Consider the following 22801-nt stretch of genomic DNA (forward strand, 5'->3'; position numbering starts at 1 on the left):
CTTTCCTGGCTGGGCAACCAGATGAGCCGCATTTTACTACAGTGGAAAGTACTTGTTTATTTTTTCCACCGTCTTGCTGGATGAGGCAATTTTTGCTGGTCACTGCTACAGTCCTAGCTCTGGCTGAAGGGCAGCTAATTATTTTCCCCCAGTTTAGGCTGAAGGGCAGCTCCACTGCAGATTTCTATTTTTCCCCAACTTGGGCTGTTTCTCCTCCGGTGTTCTACTGAAAGAGTCCTGTTTTTCCTAGTTTCTTCCCTGGTGTTCTACTGAAAGAGTCCTGTTTTTTCTAGTTTCTTCCCTGGTGTTCTACTGAAAGAGCCCTGTTTTTTCTAGTTTCTTCCACGGTGTTCTACTGAAAGAGCCCTGTTTTTCCTAGTTTCTTCCCTGGTGTTCTGAAAGAGCCCCATTTTTCCTAGTTTCTTCCCTGGTGTTCTACTGAAAGAGTCCTGTTTTTCCTAGTTTCTTCCCTGGTGTTCTACTGAAAGAGTCCTGTTTTTTCTAGTTTCTTCCCTGGTGTTCTACTGAAAGAGCCCTGTTTTTCCTAGTTTCTTCCCTGGTGTTCTGAAAGAGCCCCATTTTTCCTAGTTTCTTCCCCGGTGTTCTACTGAAAGAGCCCTGTTTTTCCTAGTTTCTTCCCCTGTGTTCTACTGAAAGAGACCTGTTTTTCCTAGCACACATTATTTATTTTCTCCCCAACATCCTGCGAGCAGAGCCCCATTTTGCCACAGCACAAGGCTGTCTAATTTTTCCCAGCATGAGGTCCTATTTTTGGCCACTGAAAGTGATTACTGTAAATAAGTGTGTCTTACTGTGTCTATGCTTATTGTCTCATCTAGAACCCGTATCCTATTGAAGGCTACCTACACAGCATCACAATGTGTACTAAAGAGCTGCGATTAGGACATATATACATTACTCCCAAAAAAAACACTTAGCCTCAGGTGTGATTGTAAACAGTGGTCTGGATGCACATTAATTCTCCAAAATGCATTTTTTTTCGGCAAAGTGTCTACACTTACACTTCCCCAGCCATTAGTGGGACTGGAGAAACAACAATCCACTAACATAATTCCTATTATTACAGTTCTTCTTATAATAAAGGATTAAAATAAAGTTATTTCAATTTCTTTCTATTATTCTCTTCACAGCATGAGACCTTTGTAAACATTTGTTCTGCAATAATCCATTAATAAGCCATTATTCTGTACCGTCAATGATTTAATTAAATATGCTAATCAACAACAAGAAGAAATTTAAAAGGGATTTCTTAACAGTCTTTAGCAAACTTTTAGAGACCATGGCAAGAAAAGTGTCAAAGTTAAAATAAAAAGCCATTAAACTATAAATGTGATGCAATCTTTCAATCAAGTCAATCAGTAAAAATATTTAACTGTAGTTAACTGGAAACGACAACTGTTAATATTATTATTTTGGTAGTTCTTCAGTACAAGAAAATACAATGAACTAGAAGACAGCCGTCTTGTCCGTTGATAAACAGTAGAAAACCAATGGCCACTCAGACTATAGAAACCGTAATCCTTTCATGTAGCAGTTAACACATCAGTTTCCCTACGGGATTAATAAAGTCTTATCTATCTTTTTTCTTTCTTAAAGCGGTCTGCAAGGGATTTAAAAACCGTTAACATTACTGTGCGTTTTCAACCACTCGATATTTCTCTTCTGCATCTGCAATACAAAGCCTTCCCTACAGGAGGTGACCACTCACTCCATCAGTTTGCGTGCCTCAAGCTCACCTACTGTACCCGGCAAGGCAGTTCAATGAGCTGTGGGCGAAGAAGGACGAGATGTGTCTTGTGATTTAAGACTCAATAAACGCAGACCTGCTTGCTCATATGATGTTATCTCGGAGAGAAGGTGGTTTGAAAGATGTAGTTTCGCTTGTCATCACGGGATATCGTCACTTTTCGAGAACGCTTTTTCAAATAAACTGCAAAACTGCTGCCCGATGATGGACTTCCTGGACAAAGAATAGTGAAGATGTTTTTTAAAAGTTTACATAGAAATAGGGATATTATTATTTACTCGAATATTCTTTCAAATAGCATTTAATTCTCTTCTTGCGATGAGTGACACATTTTAAAGAAAAAGTTCAAACTGAAACAACGGCAGAAATAAACATATTTCGTATTTTCTTTTTAATTGCAATTCGGGTAAAGTATTTTTCTAAGACACTGCATAACAGTAATTGTTAACTTTTTGTCTTGCGAGATATCAAGAATCTCATATTGCAGAGGCTCTTAACATACTGTACAGTAATGTCTCTCGAGGAAGTCTCAGTGTTTAGTCCAGAAGCTACAAATGTATTTTTTTCAAACGCGTCCGAGACAGACTACAGAAACTACACTGCTCTTTTTGAGGATTTTCCCTGGTATCCGGGGATTGCTATCACCGCAGTCTACGGACTCATCATCCTTGTGGGACTTGTCGGGAACATTACTCTGATCAAAATCTTCTGCACTGTTAAATCTATGAGGAGTGTTCCCAACCTGTTCATCTCTAGCCTGGCTCTGGGAGATCTGCTCTTGCTGGTGACCTGTGCGCCCGTAGATGCCAGCAGATACCTGGCGGACAAATGGCTCTTTGGCAGAGTGGGCTGTAAACTCATCCCTTTCATCCAGCTGACCTCGGTTGGGGTGTCTGTTTTTACACTGACTGCACTGTCCGCGGACAGGTAAGGATGTACAGTAGGTAGGAGGTAAACATTAGCAATGTATTATTTTTTTTTTAACTCTAAATGACACTCGGTAAGTGACACTCTTTTTTGTCACTTACCGTAACCAGCAGGTACTTACAGTACATACAGTACATTTTGTGTTTAAATGAGTCGAGTCCCTCCAAAGCATGTTTGGTTTTAAAATTATGCGATTCTTCTTGTGTGGGATTTAAAAAAGCTCTGTTTACGCATGTTGGGAACTTCATTCTTCTTTATTACCAAATGAATTGGAAACATTTCACGAAGTGGCAAAACTATTTTTTTCAAATACAGTACCACGAGGTAATACTGTATTCGTAGAACTGGGTATAGAGTACTGTATACTATAGATCCGTAGTTCACGGCTTGACTTTACAGAAATTAGTCAAACTAAAACATACACTTACTGTACACCAGCATTTCGGTTTACCCAAGAGATTAGCGTTTCACTAGCTGTGTAGCTGACTTAATAGTTTCCACGTAAGTGGAAAATTCACAATACAAACGACTTTATGAACAGTTCGAGCACAAGATCAGAATATTAAGCCAAAAAGACACATGAATTCACACATTAAGCGTGTTATGCAAAGTTTAAACTTTTTCAAACATGCTTTAATATTTGTTTATATCCTCTATCGAATCTAAATATTATATCCTTTATTTTTATTTAAAATGTCAACAGCTTTTATGTTTACGGCTACTTTCATTACTGGAAGACCAAAGAGGGCAGTTTGTCAAATGTAGACATAAACAGTACTGTAGGTAGGAAAACTCCAAATTCATGGTCTAATGAAGAATAGAGGGTAGGATTCCTAAATAATACTTGTTTACTTATGATAACATCAAAATAAGAATTACACTAATAATGACAATGCTCATTTATTGTAATAACTGAAGGTGCCAGTTTTCAAAAGAAAACTCTTTCTCGGAAAAAAAAAAAACACATTGAGTTATATTAGATAGAAGATATAACACAAGACATTTTCAAAGATTTGACAGAGTGAAGCAGAAAATGATGTGATGCACGTTGTCTTTCACTGGGTGAGAAACTTGACGCAGACTATTGTGAAATTGGATTATGGACTTTGAAGATGTGTTATATTGGAAACACTCTACATGTACTGTAAGTCTGGTGTCTTCTACTGTTTTGATGGACAACGTTTGATGTTGTAGTATTGCATTTGTTGCACTGGGTTATCTTCTAAAGGACAATTATGGTCTCATCACATTTTAGTGTTGTGTTCTCTGGGAAGCTGTGACTGTGACTAATTCTTGGTGAATTTTATGCTGGAGGTTTGGCTCTGATCTAAACTGCTTGTTTTTGCTGTCTGTGGAATATGGTCTCACCATAACCTTTAAAAGCATTTCACTCAGTTTTTATATAGGAAATGATGCTTTATATGATGTATAAGTACTGTACTTTGTTTTAAAGCTGCAAGGTAGGAGAGGAAACACATTTGTATTAATACAGAAGCATATACTGTACTGTAGGATTATTTGTGAAAATCTGGAAGTAGTAAAATTGTGTGAAGGCTAATGATGCTGGCAGATGTCTTTGAGGCACATACAGTATATGCAAAATAAGCAGTGTGTGAAAATAGTAAAAGTATATATAACTGCAAGTCAATAATAAAAAAAATCCTTATTTTGAAACTTGTAAAAATCTACTGCTCTGTATACAGTATATGCAGTAGTAATCATTTGCTTCCTTCAACATTGAAAGTGAATTGAAGTGAATTTATCCAATTCTTTACCATTCAGTTAAGCATTAACAGTACATTGGCATGTGAGAACAAATTCATTCATAAAATGTTCAGAAATAAATAAATGTACTGTAAATACAAACATGCAGTGATGGAAGAGAAAATATCATTTAACCTGATGCAACAACAACAAGAGAGTTGTAGATTGTACAGTATGTATTATCTGAGTCATTATACAGGTAAGTCTGCTCAGTATTTGTCTCACACTCTGGCCCACTCAGAAAGGGTGCTGTAAAGATGTTTTATAGGCAATTTAAAACTTCATTGCTCTATGACAGGAGGACATGGGCAATTTAAGAAAGAACACAGTAGTTGACACTTGTTATTTCAGTGAAACTTTATCATAATTTTTCAACGTGATTAAAACATGAACATTGTTTTGAGAAACACAGAAGAAGTGTAGATACTGTAAATGTATGCATTTGACTTTATATTTTCTTGAAAGTAACAAAATGTACTCCCTCAGGTGTTTATCTTCCTGTACCCAGTGGCATACTGTACAAGTAAAAATACATTTAACTTTTATTTTTGATATTAGTTTTTTTTTCAAATAGAGAAATACAGTAGTGTTGCTTTATTTTCAGATTCATTAAAAATGTCTACTATAGTTTACTTTATTAATTTAAATAAATAGACTTTTATATCCCATCATTTCAGATGCTCTTTGTATCAGGATTTTTCAAGTTAGCTAAATACTGTACATTCAAACTTACACTTGTGTTAGTTGAGTGGATGGCATATTTTAAATGTTTGAACATCATTACCCTTATATATAAACAATGTATAACTGTCACATTTAATAAAGGAACATTAAGCAATAGTCCTTAGAACAAATTCCAATGTAACATAATTTTGGCATGCTAATGCAACAGCAAAAAATGAGTACTCAGTGCAGTCTTTGGCTCAATATGCCCTTTTAATATCTGGTATTTTGAGGAAAATCTTTGCTTCTAGAAATAAGAAAACCCTGAAGGCATGTCTTATCCCAGTTGCAATGAACACAACACAAAAGCAGCACACAAGAAAGTAATTACAGAACTGAGGCATTAGTACATGTTGCTAGGAGGTGGCACAGCCACCGCCAACATGCACGTTTTAAACGAAAGGAGAGAAAGAATATTGTGTTGCTGCATCACTTTGTTTACTTTAAAAGAGGAGGACACAAAATATAGATGTCGGCTAAATATTGTGGAATGAGCTGGTAGGAGACTGGAAAGATGAACTGGAGCCAGAAAACAACAGCAGACATCTCATATCTATGAGAAGCCTATGATTCCTAGTATCTGGTTCATTTCATGGACTGAAGCACATTGTTGGCATGTCAGTCAATTAACCCAGAGGTCCTGTAATCGAAGTATTGTGGAAGAGAACCCAACATCATCAGTATTTATTTCCCTAAGACCCAGGAGGCTGACATTTAAGCCATTGACAGTTTCCCCAAAAAGACTTGGGAGTGAAAGACCGCGCACATTTGATCTACAACCTGCAAGAAGTTTGAGCAGCTGTGCAATCAATGTACAGATGGTCAGTGCTGCTGACAATCACCAACATTGTAGCCACATGCAGCAAAATGGTTCTGCATGTTACATTTATCATTGCCTCTATAATTATGGTACCTGAAGGAAAATAAACATGAACCTTGGTGTCTTATAAGTATGGAATAGGTCATTTAATGCAAGGTAGCACAAGACTGCACACATCTTTATCATTACAGATAGAGATCATTACTCTTTGTGCTGTTAAGGTGATAGTGGCTACTTGTTAAGACCCTGAATTATGATGCCTGTGCTATAGTTGTACTCACCAGAAACACAGCAGAAAAGCACACAGTATAATGAGGCACTTAGAGGAAGTACATGTGTCACTGGCAATTTGGGTACTGATACAGTACATGGAGCTATTGACAGCACATACATTTTTGATTAACACACATCCAGAAAAAAAACTTGATCTGTCACTGTACAATTACATTTAACAACAAGATTGTGACACTGTCAATAAAGTGCAGCATAATTATATTAAATATCTCCAATTTCATGACAATCACAGGAATTATGAACAGAAGAATGTATTATATACTGTATGTATATATTCATCCTTGTATTGTAGTCTGTAGTATAACACAACACATATACTATATAAACAGCTAGTTTGCACTTCCTAATCACCCTAGATTGTGAGACACACCATCAATGTTATCTCAGATGTGATTGCCTGTGTGGTCTCCATATGGCTGTGCAGTAGACTTTGATGGCATGGCAGCACCTACATTGCATTAATGATCGTGGATACAGAAGAGACCACTCACAGTGCCTACATACATTAGAACTTCTCATTTTTCCAACACTGTGGCTCTCCATGACTTGACATTCTCATCACTTTCACATTGAATGATCTAGTGTGCTGCTGTAGGGGAAGAAGAGTGTGTAATAGTGTCAAAGGTTGTGGTTCCTGCTGTTTTAGGAACTGGTTTAGGAACTGCTCTCTCTGTGATAATTCTTATTTTTGTGCATAAGATCACATACTGTACTTGTTGCATGTTAGACATGAAGGACATTAGTGTCTGTACTTCCTAAAGATGGGTTTGTTGCACTAGATTCTTTTTCATAGAAGATACAAAGACAAATTTTATAAAGAGACATTAAATTACATTAGTTGAATTCCATCTCCTGTATATACTGTACATATAATTCTAAGTTGTCCTTAGCAACTAACACTCTTGACATTATATGAACCTAAACAACTTGCATACCCAGTGTCCACACCATGTAACTATACAGCATATGTGGAATTTGTGTATTACTGTGTAAGCAAATACAGAATCACTTGAGGACAGCTACTGTAGCTACTGTATGATACTTTATTAGGGCTTGTTATACCTAAAAGTTTAGCTCTTACAAATCTTTTCTCCTTTTCAAGACCTTTTGTTGTGTTGTGCTTGACTGGGTGTGTCCAATAGTTTTGTCTATGTCTTTTTTTAGTATTTCCAAGGATTGGTTTTGCAATATTAAAAAATCTGTATGTTTATACAGGGGATCTAAATGCCTTCTCCTTTAATTATATTTAATAAGACTGTGGAAACTAGTACAACAGCGTGTCATTGAGAAATGGAAAAAGATATGTGCTGAAATGAAAAACATTGCTAGAAATTTTCTAGGTCCATTAAACAAGAACAGACTTACTCACTCAGGCAAATCAGACAAAATACCTGTTCACCATCTACGGCAGATTCAGTGATTTAGTGTTTCATAGTAAAAATCCTAAATCAATAAACTGAAAAATATAATTCACTACCAATACACAGATAAATTTAGATTTCTGTAATGCACTGCTTTATTATTGTTTAATTGGAAGAGAAATTATGAATTACATTACATAAAGAGAAGCAGTCCTTGTGGCAATAGGGCTATATAAATGACAAGAAAGGTATTAGCCTCAGCTTCCCTGCTTTCGATGATTTTTTTCCTTGTTTTTGATCAGTGAATATATACAGTACATGTACAGTATTTAATTAAAATACTTGTAAAGTATTTTACTATCAGTCTCTCGCAATGAGTGTTAATCCAATGTCACACCCAGTGACCAATGCTACTTTCCAGATGTGTGTTTAATATCCTATGACAGGACCCACTTAACCTGGTAGTGTTGGGCAGGGAGTACCTGAGCACATGAACTCCACATTATAGGGTACCCACATCCTATTTGCAGCAACCAGAATAATAACTCTGGGGAATTGTGACACAGGGGCTGAGGCTGGACCAACCCTGGTGTAAAAACCATCCCACCCTGACTTAGTCTTTAACATTTGCCTCAATGGATGCCGTGCATCTCCCTTTTAACCTAATATGTATAGGAAAGCAAACCACTCTTTTCCCTTTTCAACCTAAGGGAGAGCCAACCCCCTTCTCTCTGCAACCCTATAGTTAATTTCTTTTTCTGGTCTAAGCATACCTCTTAACTTGTCTGCCTTCACAACTACTAGCTCAACTTTTTTTAGAGAACGATTGAACACAGCTGTCACAGATCTTACTCTTTCTGTCTCGTGTGAGTGCTTGTACTTCCTCTCTTTAACTGGTCTCTGAGGTGCCTCCCCGCCGAGCAAATCATCACAGACAGCTGAGAGACACATACTGTACATACTGTATCCTTCCAAAACTTCTAAACATGCTGTAAATTGTGGCCTTCTATATCCCGTTATCATGAATGGGTGACTCGTTTTTATCTTTTTATTTTTGGGGTATTAAAGACTTTGACAAAGTTATGAAGTGCATAATACATACCTCATTCAGTACAACTTCTGTGAATTAAAAGATATTGGCTTTAGGGAAAATGATTACATCATTAACCACATAAGTATATTTAGTGTCTGCATAAGTATTTCATAAATATCTGCGTGATAAATATCTGCATGTTTTGTTTTGCAGTTGACTAGAGGGTAACAATAAATTGTCAAGATGTACCGTGCCACTTCGTCTTGTCCGAGAGAAAAACAAAGAACCTCTTCTGCCAAGTATGTTTGGTGCAGATGGTTAAAGTAGGCAAAGAAAACAGGAGAACATCTGCTTTAAAATTGCACAGCTCTGCAAAAGTGATTGAAGTCAGAGTTTGAAAAACAGTTCTAGCCCCTCATTAATCAAAATCACTTAATGCAATGAGGAAAGGTCGAGTTCTCTTTCTGACTGCTGCAAAATTCTTACGCGATAATTATAGTTTTTGGTGTTACAAAATCCACAGAAAACTAATAATATTGCAACGAGAGAGAAATTAGTACTAAGAGTGTAATTTTCTTCACTGTCAAAATAATTCAATAGTAAGTTTTTTACGTCTATACCTTTCTTGGGTGAAAACTTTCTTAGCTGTATTATCATAGGCTATGACATCCTGTACTGTATGTGGATCACAAATGTGTGACGAATACAGATAGGTTACAGTGTCCTTTATTTAGAGAACATTGAAAAGTTCAGAATCTAGCAAATTTTTCATATTCCATAAACATAAACAATATTATACAAACTCACACGTATACCAGTATATACAGTATACTTTGTGGCTACGTGACAAAGTACTGATATACATTTTAATTGGATTGTAAACTGCAAAGCCACGGACCACCAACAGCCCTGATAGATTGCAGAGGCACACAAAGATTTCCAATACACATTCAGTGCTCAATTACCTTCCTGTCTAGAATATCTATGTACTGTATATACTGTATATGAATTGAACGGAAGGGTTTTAATAACTAAGAACCTATCATTACGGAGATTATAGCAAAGGGAGATGATAATAAATTTTCAGCCTAATCTTCCATGAACACAGTAAGGTATTGCTGTCAGAGATATTGTGGCAGTAAAAAATAAATGTCCTGATTTAGTTTTTATTAAACTATTTCACATTCCCTTGTACTGTAGCAATGCTGTCAAAAGATACTTAATTGACAGCACTGGAAAACAGTAACCTGTTAATTCTATAATTCTAAGAAATTTACACTGAAATACTGCTGAGATGATTTGAGGAGCCTGCATAGACAGAAGTTAGGTTTCAGTGGTACTCAGAGATATTGTTAAAAGTCGTTTTCCTGTTATGCTGCAGCAAGGCATTGCAGACAGGCTGAATCCGGAGATCAGAGGCTGTAGTGCAGCTGTACGCTGCAATCGACTGCAGAGAATTAGTGGACAGAACCCAAGTGTGTGAGCTTGTGGGTCCTCAGACGATTTCGGAGAATTAATTAATCACTAAAAAAATAATTTGAACTATGTTTCTAGTGAGACAAGACAGTGGAGCTTGCCTTTTTTTCAGTAAAATGTTTGAAAATAAAAAAAAGTCTTATGGATAGTTCTGAACACTGAATGGTCTTTTGTTTAAGAAAAAACAATGGGAAAGTTTGTCTAATATGAAGTCTATTCTGACTTTTTCTTACAATACCCTTGAGTAGTGCATTGTGGAAAAGTAAAAACATATTTTTAAACACTGCTGGGCTGAAAAGTCCCTATAGATACAGATCAAGTGATGTGCTGGTAGGATATTGTGTACCATACTCATTTGTTCCTAGTCTGATTTCATTCACGTAGTAAATGTGTAGTCTCATGAAATTTGAACAGAAAATGTTCCCCTCTTGTGAAGTAGGTGCATTTTAAAACTCATTATCGGAGTTTACTTATTCCTTTTTTTGTTTCACGTTCTCTTATTGTGAGATGGGTTGAACTGTGTTGCCAACAGTGGAAAGGGGAGGGAAATGGGTTTGTCATTTTAAAATGGGAACCTGTTTTGTCTTTGTACTGTATTGCTCGGAAGAAGAACAAAGCAGTTTACAAAGTGCAGTGCTGATCAACAGGGGTTCTAATGTGAAAGTCATTGACTAGTTACATGTGTGGACACTGTTGTAGAAACACTAATCATGCATGTTATACACAAGGTTGCAGATCTTGCCTTATGGGATTGTGTCCCATTGCACTTCAGTGGTCTCTGAACCCTAGAGGCCACATGTAATCATGCCGCAAACGTTCTTTGGTGCACTACTCTGCAGATAAAAACCATGATATTTTCATTTTTAAAGAAAACCTTTGTTACATGAGCAGCAGTGGAAGTGTGTTGTCCTTCTGGAATGTTGTTGTATCAAGATGAACCCACAGGAAAGGCAGCAAGTGATTGATCAATTGATGAGTCCATTAAAGATCAATGTAGTGCCACGCAACCAGGCTGCCAGTCATTATAAGAGCAATTAGACACCCATGCAAGGACCATCCCACTTGGACGTCTCCATCACGCTTGGTGAAGTGTTATCCTGGAGCCTTTAGTTTAACAACTGTGTTTAGATAACATCTTGCCAGGATTGAAACTGCTGCCCGTGAGCTCCTCAGATAATGAGTGACTAAGTATTGATTTAGCCCAGTCTCCAACATACTGAAGACATAAAGACATAAGTGGGGCATGTTGGTTCCTTCCTGAGTTATTCTTGTTTCTTGATGTTTACAGTACATGTGGCTTTACATTTGACAGGTTAAACTCTCTCACTGAGGTAGGACTTTTTTTTGTAAAAATCACTCAAGTATGTCATGGTCAGTCATAAATAATCAGTTAATCAAAAAACCTTACAAAATATACAAAATCCATATCCTTTATTTTCATAAACAACATACATGAATAGAGTGATATGTTTCATTTAATGCTCTCTGTATATAGTATACTATGTAAACAACCAAAAATTCCTGACTAATTGTTTTTGTATTTCTTGTGTACTTACAGGTACAAAGCTATTGTCAGACCGATGGATATTCAGACCTCCCATGCCACAGCAAAAATTTGCATCAGAGCTGCGTTGATATGGATGTTCTCCATGATTTTGGCAATTCCGGAAGCCATCTTCTCAGACCTTCATGCTTTCTACATTGCAGAGACCAATGAAACATTTGTGACATGTGCCCCCTATCCCCATTCAGGCGACCTGCATCCAAAGATCCATTCTATGGTCTCTTTCCTTATATTCTACATCATTCCACTTTTCATCATTTCTGTCTATTACTATTTCATTGCCAAGAACCTGATCAGGAGTGCCTCTAATATGCCTGTGGAAGGCAATGTTCATGTTCGAAGACAGGTGAGTGTTTTGGATGGGTTTGATTTATTAAACACATGGTATAAGAACATTAGGTCAGGGAAGGGAAATATGAGCCACTGAAGCAGGAGACTGTTCCTGGAGAATTGTGTTAATGTACTGTGGTTAATGTGTTTCATATCTAGGAATACCTTAATACAGTAATGCAGAAGGATATATCATCTAACAATCTGTCTAAATGTAGTTATCTTAATTACAATCTTAAGCAAGTTGTTAAAATCTTTATCAAATCCTATTTCTTACTCAATCCAAATGTCAGTTAACTCATGTGCCAAAATGTGACAATTCTGTTTTATTAAAACACTGCCCTTCACAACATTCTAGAGCATCGTTTATGTAAAATATTGCTCATCAAATGCCAGTTCTGTTATTCTCCTGAACTTTCAGTTCTGAAATTATTAAAGGCAGCTTCCAAGCCATTTTCATTATTGAAAAAGGGGTTTAATGATATACAGTAGGAAACCCAAAATACCAAGATCAAAATAATGATAATTAGGAAAATGTTCTTGTGAAGAAAGAAAATATAGTCCTTGACTGAAATGCAGGCTTGTTGCAATTGCAGAATAGGTTTAGGAAATAGAGTTAACAGCTCTATTTTTGGATGGATGAACACAGTTGCACAACAAACAAATAAATGCTGATAATGTCTGTAGCCTGTTTCTTATTATTTCTGTGTAAAATGTGGTGAACATTACAATGCGCTTTTTCAAATTGTTTTTTAAGGACTGTCACTAAATACTGTAACTAAGAAATGTGTTCGCAATTGAGAGTTGATTTAAAAGGTTTGAATGGTTTAAATTTTCAATTCAGAAAATTTAGCTTGCCACCTAATAAGAGTTTACAATGTCAGCTGTTAAAGTTGTTTATCTGTCAACAGTGATTTAAAATGAGAAGATCTGAAACAAAAAATCTAGGCATTGAATCATTGGCATAATGATACATTTTCAGTGTCACAAACAATAATTCATCTGCAATTATGCCACATTCTCAGTATGAAAAACACACTTACTCAGCCTTATGGAAATCAATAATGAGCTTTTAGTGCTTTACAGTATGTTCACAGTAAAGGCAAGTGGAAAATGTTTCTCAAGTACTAACGTCTTGCTTTAAAAGATCAAATTTGCTATGGGCAGATGTTGTGTTTCAGAAATCTGACTAGGAAGCAGGTCTGATCATTTACACCAGCTCAAAAATATTTAAAAATAGATTGACACACGTTATACAGTATCATTAGTAATTACAGCATATTCTAATTTTAATTTTATAGAGTCCAAGAAAAAACGTACTGTATTTAGAGAATATTGTGATTTTAAAGTCTGTCAGGAAGGCATGGGTATTCGTTCCTTTTTATTAGTGATGTGAAAGAAATATACAGGCAGTAGAGTCCTACTGTATGTTCATATTCTGCAACTTTTCCAAATGTTCACAATTCTGAGTAAAGATACATACTGTACAGTGTTTCCCAGCAGAGTGTTGGCCTGAGATTTCTCTTGCCATCAAGCACCACAACTGACGTCTTTTTCCATTACTAGTTTTAGTAGACACTAGGAAACAATACACTTATTTACTGTCTCTGGTTAAGAGAGATTACCTTTGTTTGGACGTTGAGTGTATATTTCAGTCGAGAGTGTTAAAATATTAAAAAGTCCCTGCACAAACCTTGTTTGTATGTTTTCTTATTTTTCCTCACAGATCGAGTCAAGGAAGAGGCTAGCAAAGACAGTGCTGGTGTTTGTGGGGCTCTTTGCTATCTGCTGGCTCCCGAATCATGTCATCTACCTGTACCGTTCTTACCACTACTCAGAGGTGGACACTTCATTACTGCACTACGTAACTAGCATTTGTGCCCGGCTCCTGGCTTTCTCCAATTCGTGCGTGAACCCTTTTGCTCTTTACCTGCTGAGCAAAAGTTTTCAAAAGCAATTCAATAACCAGCTGTGTTGCTGCCGGGCTACACTTCTCATAAGATCTCAAAGCATGGGCAGGAGTACTACCAGAATGACGTCACTGAAAAGCACCAATCACTCCGTGGCCAGCTTCAGTCTTATCAATGGGAATCACATATGTCACGAAGGCTGTGTGTAGGATCGGCGACAAGGTCAAAAAGGCACGCAGAAGCACTGGCTGTCTATAGGACATTGGAAATCAGCTGCAGTTCATATTGGAGCCTACTTTTTGCGTTTGGATTATGACTTGATTATATAGTTAGAGTGTTTTAATCTGTGATAAAAAAGAGTTAGACATTTTAGGATAATTTAATAACTGGGACTATGGTGAATATAGTTGTTATATTGCAAAATACATGTTTTCAATTCAATTCAATTCTCCCAATAGTAGAATACAGTGTGGTGGATCTGTTTTGATGATGGATACTATTGTACCATACCATTCTTGATGCTACCTTATAAACTCATATGTTTTTCCTAATGTTTGTATAGCCTTATATAAAATACTGGTTGGCAGTATTCGACAACATTTGTCAACAGGTATTAACATAACCTATGAAAAAATGAATGGATAACTATTTTGCAAATAAACATTCTGATCTGTATAAAACACATATAAGTATTCCCCACTTCAGATGTGTGCACAGGTTTTGCTGTACCAATTCCTGTTACTCTTCTATGTTTAAATTGTTAAGCAGCAGTGATATTGGGCTGTGAAGAAGCTGAAACAAGCTGCTGGAAATGCATTTTGCTGTAGTCAGTCAGCTAATTGTAAAAAAGATGTCTCAAGATAGTGGATCATTTTGAGGCCTGAAAATCACGCAGAATCTCTGGATGTCTGAATAGTTTTCATCGTTATTTGGGAAAAAAAGCTGATTATAACCTCAGCTGATGGTCATTGGACTGTAGGGAAAAGAACACAAGGAACTATGGAGATCCTGCATCCATCACAGCACCCATTTTGCAACATTATTATGATCTCTTTTCTGAAAGGTCATTTACCATTGACATTACAGTACTTCCTAAATCATTTGATGGATTTTACTATTACAGCTGCCAATTCTCCAGTGAATGATAAAGTAATATTTTTTCTTTAGGGAATCTTTCAAAATCTATTACTCCAATAATACTGTTTTAGAGTAGCATTTATTTTTAAAAATTCCATAATATTTAATATCTATGTAATATCTAAATTGTATATAATATGATCCATAATTCTCCCCTTTATACCACTGTGTAGGGGTTTTGTGCATTTACTGGGACAAGCTGAACTTGTAAATATTGAATTGTACTGGGTGTGAGTTCACTATAAACATTCAGGGAGGATTTTTCCTAAGTCTCTTTTGTTTTATTATGCTCCTGGTCTGTTTCAAATTGCTATTAATTCCATTAAACCAAAAATTTAATTATAACACAAGATGAAACAGAAATTTTAGAGGAAGGTTAGATCCTAATCTCACACATGCTTGCCTAGTCTCCCATCCCTGATGTCTCTTGTACCCCTCCCCCCTCACCATCTACACCTCTACAGCAGCTCCCTGGCTCATTCCTTGCAATACAGAGGCAGCCAATTCCCTCAGCCAGGTGAGCTACGCCAAATACACTCTGCATACCTTGTTTTCGCATTTGGATCCAACCGAATTACAGACATAGGTGTTAAACATGAGAGAGGGGCTACAAACAGCTGGATTTAACAAGCCTAATTTATCAAAGTGGAAGTACAGAACATAGGAGAAAATAAACAACCATTTAAGTCCATGGTAGTTGTCTGAATTGGAAGGTACTGCAGCATCCCTACATACAAAGTTATTAATGTTCCAGATTTGACTACTGTTGCACCTCAGGATGTTTTGCAGTACAAAAAAATTTTGCCTAAGCAGAACCTTTTGTACAGTTACTTTTTAAAAAGTAACCCTTCTGCACACCCCATAACCATGAACAAAAACAAAGACCCAACTGACATCATTGTAATTTAAGATTGCCTTTAGTTCTCTATTCATATCTTGTCCTTTGACCATGCTTTTTTTCTCTCCAAGCTGACTCCCTCCATAAGAGGGTCTCTGACATTGTCTACCTTGCCTTGGAATGTGAAACAAAAAACTTCAGTTCCCTATTACTTCAGTTCTGTCTGTGTGCTTTCATACACAGCACTCAGCTGAAGAGCCCTTTTCTCCACCTTGCCTAATAACTGTGTGCACATTTTCCTTACAGTAAACATTGACTTTTCTTTTTTAATACTGGCTTTTATTTCCTCATATTTTTTGTATTATATCAAAGTCTTTTAAGATAAATGCGTGACAAGAGATGATCTGCTGTCTCCAGGGGAAATAAATACATTACCAAATAAATGAAATCCACATCAGATAATATCCAGGACCATAAAGAACACATACTGTATTAACTTAAAAGGGTGTCAGTTTATTTCAAAGTATCTCTGAATTGGAACTGAGCAGCTGGCATAAGTAGAGGATAGCAGGGCAGGAGTTTATGTGGGTTTTTACTGAAAATGGTTTTATCCAAGCAGAACTCATGCAATGTTCATGGGAGCATTGTTTTGTATTGTGATGTGGACATCCTGTATAATATATGGTCATGGTTAGCAGTTCAGTTTAGAGATGGATGCTTTGATTTGAAGAATTTTAAAGAAGGGAAGAATATGTTTTTTTCAGTACATGTTAGTTATTAAAGTTTGTAACTGGGGTATGGGGTTGGATTTTTAGATCTTTATTTTTTAGAAGAAAGCATGGCTAAACAGTTTAGTTTCACTATTTAATATACAATATTTTCTTATTCTCTTTTATCAAAAAGAGAAATCAGTCATTATTATTTTCCGTGGAATTACTCTGTATGTAAAATGCCAAATAGAAATTACTTTAGAAGCAAGAATTGTAAAGTTGTAAATAAAAATAAACTATAAGCTCCAGCTCAGTATGCCAGCACTTGTGGGTGTCACAATCATTTGGAACATTTCTACACATTTGTGACATCATTTTATTTAATTACTTTCAAACTGGGTTCCTCAAACTACATCATACATGAAAATGACTTGTGCAATGCTTAGTTGAGATACTGGATATGTCTCTTCTCACTATATGATTAATGCCCTGGCTTAAGCTAATTGTTTACTGTTCTCAGGTGAAAGTTGTCATTTTGCTACTATGAAGTATCAAAAATGTATGTTAAAAATGTATTCTAAAATGGAATCTGCCGTCCCCAATTGTTGAGGAATTGTTGATTTGACTGATTGACTGATTTTCACATATTCTGTTGCATTCCAGTGATGTATACTCTGTCCTACTAGACGTAAACAGCAGATAGTAAAGTAGCGGATGATATTCAGAATGTCCTTGCAAGTACGAAAGTCATATTCTTAATTTTAACATTAGAAGCCCCAGGCTCCCTTTCTCACCTTGTGGATCCTTGAAGAGCTTTCATGCTCCTTATCAAAACTGTGATGATTGCTAGAATGGTACTGTCCTCTTACACATTGTATCGCACATAATCATGTTTTTACGGAAGGATGGTAGAACTGTTTATTTGGTCTGGAGATGGCAGATAAACCCACCTTAGTTCCTACAGTAGCTTATGACAACTGGTGTTTGTGAAAAATGGAGGATGTGTTGCTGGTCCAATGTGTAACATATACTGTACATACATTTCCAAAGAGGACGAATGAACGTCAGTCCATTTTAAGGCTTCACTATGGATTAAACAAAATTAATTTTAAATAAAGCATTGGCAAGTCTCAAAGTATGATCTATGTGTTTAACATGAGATCATGAAAGTGTACATAGAGCATGTAGCACAGTGAGAGAGAACAGATTGTGCTTTTGTGTTTTCACTCCCTTTGGTTACAAGTCCACCTAGGTTCTTTTTCAGTGTTGTGATACAACCTCTCTCGTCAGAATTACATGCAAGCATTCACAGTAAACAGCTCTCACCCTGTGGCCAATCAGTACCTGATTTCAGCTGTATTAGTCAAAACAGTGTGTCAAGGTGACAGCTATGTTATTGCGTATTCTGACATTGTTATTATTTACTGCTATACACTCTCTTGTGTCTGTTTAATATAGCTTGTATTCAAGGTGAAAGTTTTAAATTGTTTGTACTTTTATTTTTTGCATGAATATCTTATTTGTTGTAACATTATGTCGACAATGGATGGATTTATGAAGAAAGTCTATTTTATTTTGTGCTTCATGTAAATAGAAGATGAATAAATTGATCTGAAAATGTATTTCCTTGGTGTTTTTAAACCACTTCTGAACAGTGTGTATAATAAAGGAAAAATGTAAATAGTATATATTTTAATTGTATATAGTTGGTTGGTATCTCAGTTATTTAGAATAAATCATACACATGGAAAAGCAATGAAATTACAAATGTATTGTGTTTTTACTTATGCAAAATTCACAGTGATTAAAACCAGTGTTCTTTGTTAAAATACAGTATACTGTATATTCTTATCATTGTTACTACACAAAAGGTTTGCTTATATGAAGTTAGCCAATAGCTTTTCAACATTATTCATGCACTTTTGCACACGTTTCCTGAATATGTACCAGTATTTTGAAACTATGAATATATCTGTGAGTTCTTTAAACTTTGTGAAATTACAATGAAATGAGTCCTTTGTTTTAAAAAAAAGACCCTTTATGATAATTATAAAATTGTGAGTTGTGTATTTATAGTAATAAATATCTGTTACTTGTTTGTGATTGTAATTAAGTAATAAATATTTGTGCTTTCTACGTTTGTCACCCTGTCATTACTTTACTGTCACACTGCTCCAGAAAATGAAAAACACATACCGTGTAATGTTCAAGTATTGCCTGATTTAAGGGAGTGGAATAATCATTTATCTTCATAATTTGCTTGCGTGATGTTAGGACCAGATTCTTATCTGATCAGGTAAATTTTTATTCTATAATTTTGTCCCTACCTTTATGTAACAATGTTTCGTTTTGATTGTGTCGCCATTAACTTGTTAATTTAAGACATGGATTATGAGAATTACGTTATCAAAATAATAATAACTGTGTTGGATATTCTACCTAGGTACACTGCAGTTAAGGTCAGTGGAAACCCCATTACAACTTATTGAGAAAATATTTCCTTAGTCCTCAATCTATCCAATCCCAGTTTCTTTTGGTTAGTTTGGTGGGCAGCTCCTGACTACAAAAAAAAAACAACAAATCTTGTGTTCACCAGTAAGTGATAAATAATGGTGAATAGGGTGTTGGCTGCTTTCAACTGCTTCCCAATGTGTAAACTACTGTAGAAGTATATTTCATCATTTCTGTGCACAAAATAATCTCTTGGCTTGGTCCTTTTTTTGATTTTGTGCTAAGAAGTTCTCCTTTCCCTCTAAGTAGAACGTCAAATGCACACTTTATATATTTATATGTTGAATAAATTTGATTTATCTGAAGTTAGCGTTTTTACTAAAGTGCATTTGCACACTACAGTATGTTTTCCTGCTATTGCCTATCAGATGAACAGGATAATTTTTAACCATTTTATTATCTTTCTGTGTGAAGTTCTGGAATAATTTGTAATGAAAAATGATTGTTTTATCTTTGCATCTGGGAACTGTATTGATAATTTTATAAGGATGATTTTGCAATTGCACATTGTTCATTGTTCTCATTAATTTGTCAAACATAATGGCTCACTTGGAAAATAATTCCCTGGGCAGCATTCTGCAGTTTTATTAAATCAATCTATTTAAAAGATATCTGATTTGAAAGTAAAATGATAGGTTGCCTATGCTCATTATATTTTACAACTAATTTACTAAACACTCGGATTTCCTCTTTTGTCTGCAATTGTTTCACTATGGGTATAGATTAGATTTGCCCAGGTTTGTTTAAACAAACTATTACAGTAAAATAACACCCCTTTGTCCCAAACTGTAAAGAATTGTTTCAGATCTCCAACTCAAATTAAACTTAACAATTACAAAAGAAGGCATATATACAGAAGAAACCATTATTAGATTTCTTATAATTGGACTCATAAATCCAGGACTCATTTATGTGATGTGATTGAAATGCACATGATGTCAACCTAATTGTCCCTCAAGTGAATATCAGGAAGAGAATTATAGGCATTATGGATCACAAATCAAAGCAGATATTTCAAACACCCACTGTCCCATCAGCCTCATCTGCTGTCTTTATTCTGTCTGGATCTGTTTTTCTTTTTTATTCTTTTCTCACAGGATGACTTCACTGGGAGGGCACCATGGTGGTGCAGTGGTTAGCAGTGGTGCCACACAGTGCAAGGGCCCAGGGTTTAATTCCTGCGGTGTGGAGTTGGATTGCTGTGTTATGTTCCCCCTGTGTTCATGAAGGGTCCCGTTTCCTCTCCCAGTCCAAACACATACTGGTATGTTAAATGGCTTCTGGGAAAATTGGCTCTAGTGTGAGTGGCCTGTTGCTTGCCGGCATGCTCTCCGCAACACTGAATTGGATTGAGCAGTCAGGAAGTGCATGGATGGACTTCACTAGGTTTAGCCTATCTTTTATGGTATGGTATACTGTATGTAATCAAACTTTGTGATACAAAGATAAGCACTCTTGTGAGAGAAATGGTTTGGTTCTCAGTTATTATTTGGTTTACTAGTAAATTTCGTATCTTTGCAGTGTTACTACAGTATGTATTCACATAAATAGTACAAAGTCCTATGACAAAAGGCTATACACAGTGTACACTCACAGATGAAGCAGAATACTTGGTTTTCTCTTAGATTTGACCTGAGATCGTTGCAAGTGATCTCCAATTTGTCATAGGAGCATGGTAGCTTTTGATAGGAGAAGTACTGTAGGTTAGCTTTTGGTGGAAGGGTTATGTGTTCATATGGCCTGGTGTGTCCCTGGTAAGAGTCAAAACTGAATAATTTTACATGACATCCTTATCCTGAGGCAAAGACTACAAATTCACCACGTGAAGTATAGGAAACGATTTTCTCTTGTGTATATTCACACTCATGGATGGACTCACTTCTGATTTGCTTTGCTTTTAAGTTATAATTGATCTAATTGATTGAATGGATCCAAGTGAGTTTCTAATACTGCTTTTAACTGAATGAAACTGTGGTTTGAATGACTAAAATATAAATGAAAGCAAGCCTTATTTAGAAATGTTGACTAAATGTCAAGTTTTATAGTAAACTGGTATTATATTAAACTATAGGCTTGATATTTACTGCGTCTGAATGGTTCTACATATCATATATCACATTTAAACTACAAAAATAATAATACATGCTGAAGTGTGTTCCAGGGAGAAAAAGAAAAGCTGCTGAACAACATAAAAACTACATCATATACAGCCAGTAAAAAGACACATTCTCCTAATTTGAGCATAAAATGCTAATCCTATTATTTCAATCCTTAAAAACGCCAGCAGAGATTATTGTACGTCTGACTAAATATGCTTCCCTTCTCACATCATTAAAGTCATAGGGTGCACATCAAAAAGACAAAGGATAAAGGCTCTGTAGCTGTGAATCGTACAATGCAGGATTTATCATTATTCTGCTTCTTTAATAGTCCTCTGTTCTTCACTGAGGGGACACTCTAATGCTTGCACAAACACGGTATTGATTAATGTTCCTCTGAGTATAGTAAACCTAAGCACCTTCTGCCCTCAGGCAATATGTGCAATGAGGCATGAGTTAGCCACCCATAAAGCTAAACAGGGACATCAGGTTTGCAAAATGAAAAAAACACCTTGCAATATTATTATGCAGATATGGGTTTCTATACTGTGCTGGTATGGATAAATGCTTCTTTGATTAAAGAAAGATTAAATGAACTCTTTGCAACTTCAAAGGAGAAGTCTCAGGAGTATCGACTATCATCTTTCTGTCCGCTACTTAATTGTTTGATATTTATTTGATTTAATCTGAATTTATTAAGGGTAGAACAGTGGTACAGAGGTTCGTGTTTGTGTGGGTTTTCTCCAGGTGGTCCAGTTTCCTCCCACAGTGGTCTCTGAGTCCTGGATGACACTCAACATCCCAGGTCATCATACTAATGTCCAATGGTGCTGAAGTCCAGAGAGTAGGGCATCCACAGTATTGCATGCCATAACCAAATAGCCATTGTTACACAAGCAGGATATACAGTATATTTCTAGAGCTTAACATCTACTGTACTTACTTTTATTTACTTAAAAATTAAAAAGTACTTTAAGTGTTGTGCACAGTGTAATAGTTTTTTTTTTCCATCAGCAATTTCTCTCAATAGTGAATTTATGTGCCATGAATTTATGTAAGTTGCAGATAACTTTGGGACATTTTTTTATATGCCAAAGTACCAGATGTAAGTATTGTACAGTAAATTCCTTCTCATTTTTATTGTATTGTGCCTGTGGTAGTATTGAAAGCTTTTGTGAGTAATTTACTTTAGACCAGTGGCGCCCAACCAGTCGATTGCGAAGTGCTTGCCAGTCGATCGATCGCAAAAATGTTTGGCAAAGAATAAAAGGGCCATTTGCCTATTTACTTTTTTCGATAGCCTAAAAATGTATTCAGATCTGTGCATGTAATGTCATACATTTCACTGCCCTTGTGTATGTTTAACCCTTGTCGAATGGGTTGTAAAAGTCTCTTCCCTGAGTACTGGCTGAGACTGAAGAAAAGGCGACAGGAGCTCCTTAACCTTTTACTACCAGTGACATATTTAGCCAATGTCCGCCTGGAATTCCCCCCCCCCCTTAAACATTTGTTATATCTCTGCAGCAGAACATAACA

The 22801-nt window shown here is 36.1% G+C and overlaps 1 protein-coding gene across 1 annotated transcript; it reads left to right on the forward strand.

Annotated features, from left to right (window-relative positions):
* The first annotated feature begins 1790 nt into the window (after window positions 1-1790).
* On the forward strand, window positions 1791-14402 carry grpr (gastrin-releasing peptide receptor). Its single transcript, XM_088599113.1, has 3 exons — window positions 1791-2695; window positions 11725-12076; window positions 13787-14402. The coding sequence occupies exons 1-3, from the start codon at window positions 2280-2282 to the stop codon at window positions 14177-14179; spliced, it is 1161 nt and encodes a 386-aa protein (XP_088455239.1). The 5' UTR covers window positions 1791-2279; the 3' UTR covers window positions 14180-14402.
* Window positions 14403-22801: the final 8399 nt, after the last annotated feature.

The sequence above is a fragment of the Lepisosteus platostomus genome, chromosome 2, assembly GCF_059453375.1.
Source record: "Lepisosteus platostomus isolate fLepPlt1 chromosome 2, fLepPlt1.hap1, whole genome shotgun sequence".
NCBI lineage: Eukaryota > Metazoa > Chordata > Actinopteri > Semionotiformes > Lepisosteidae > Lepisosteus > Lepisosteus platostomus.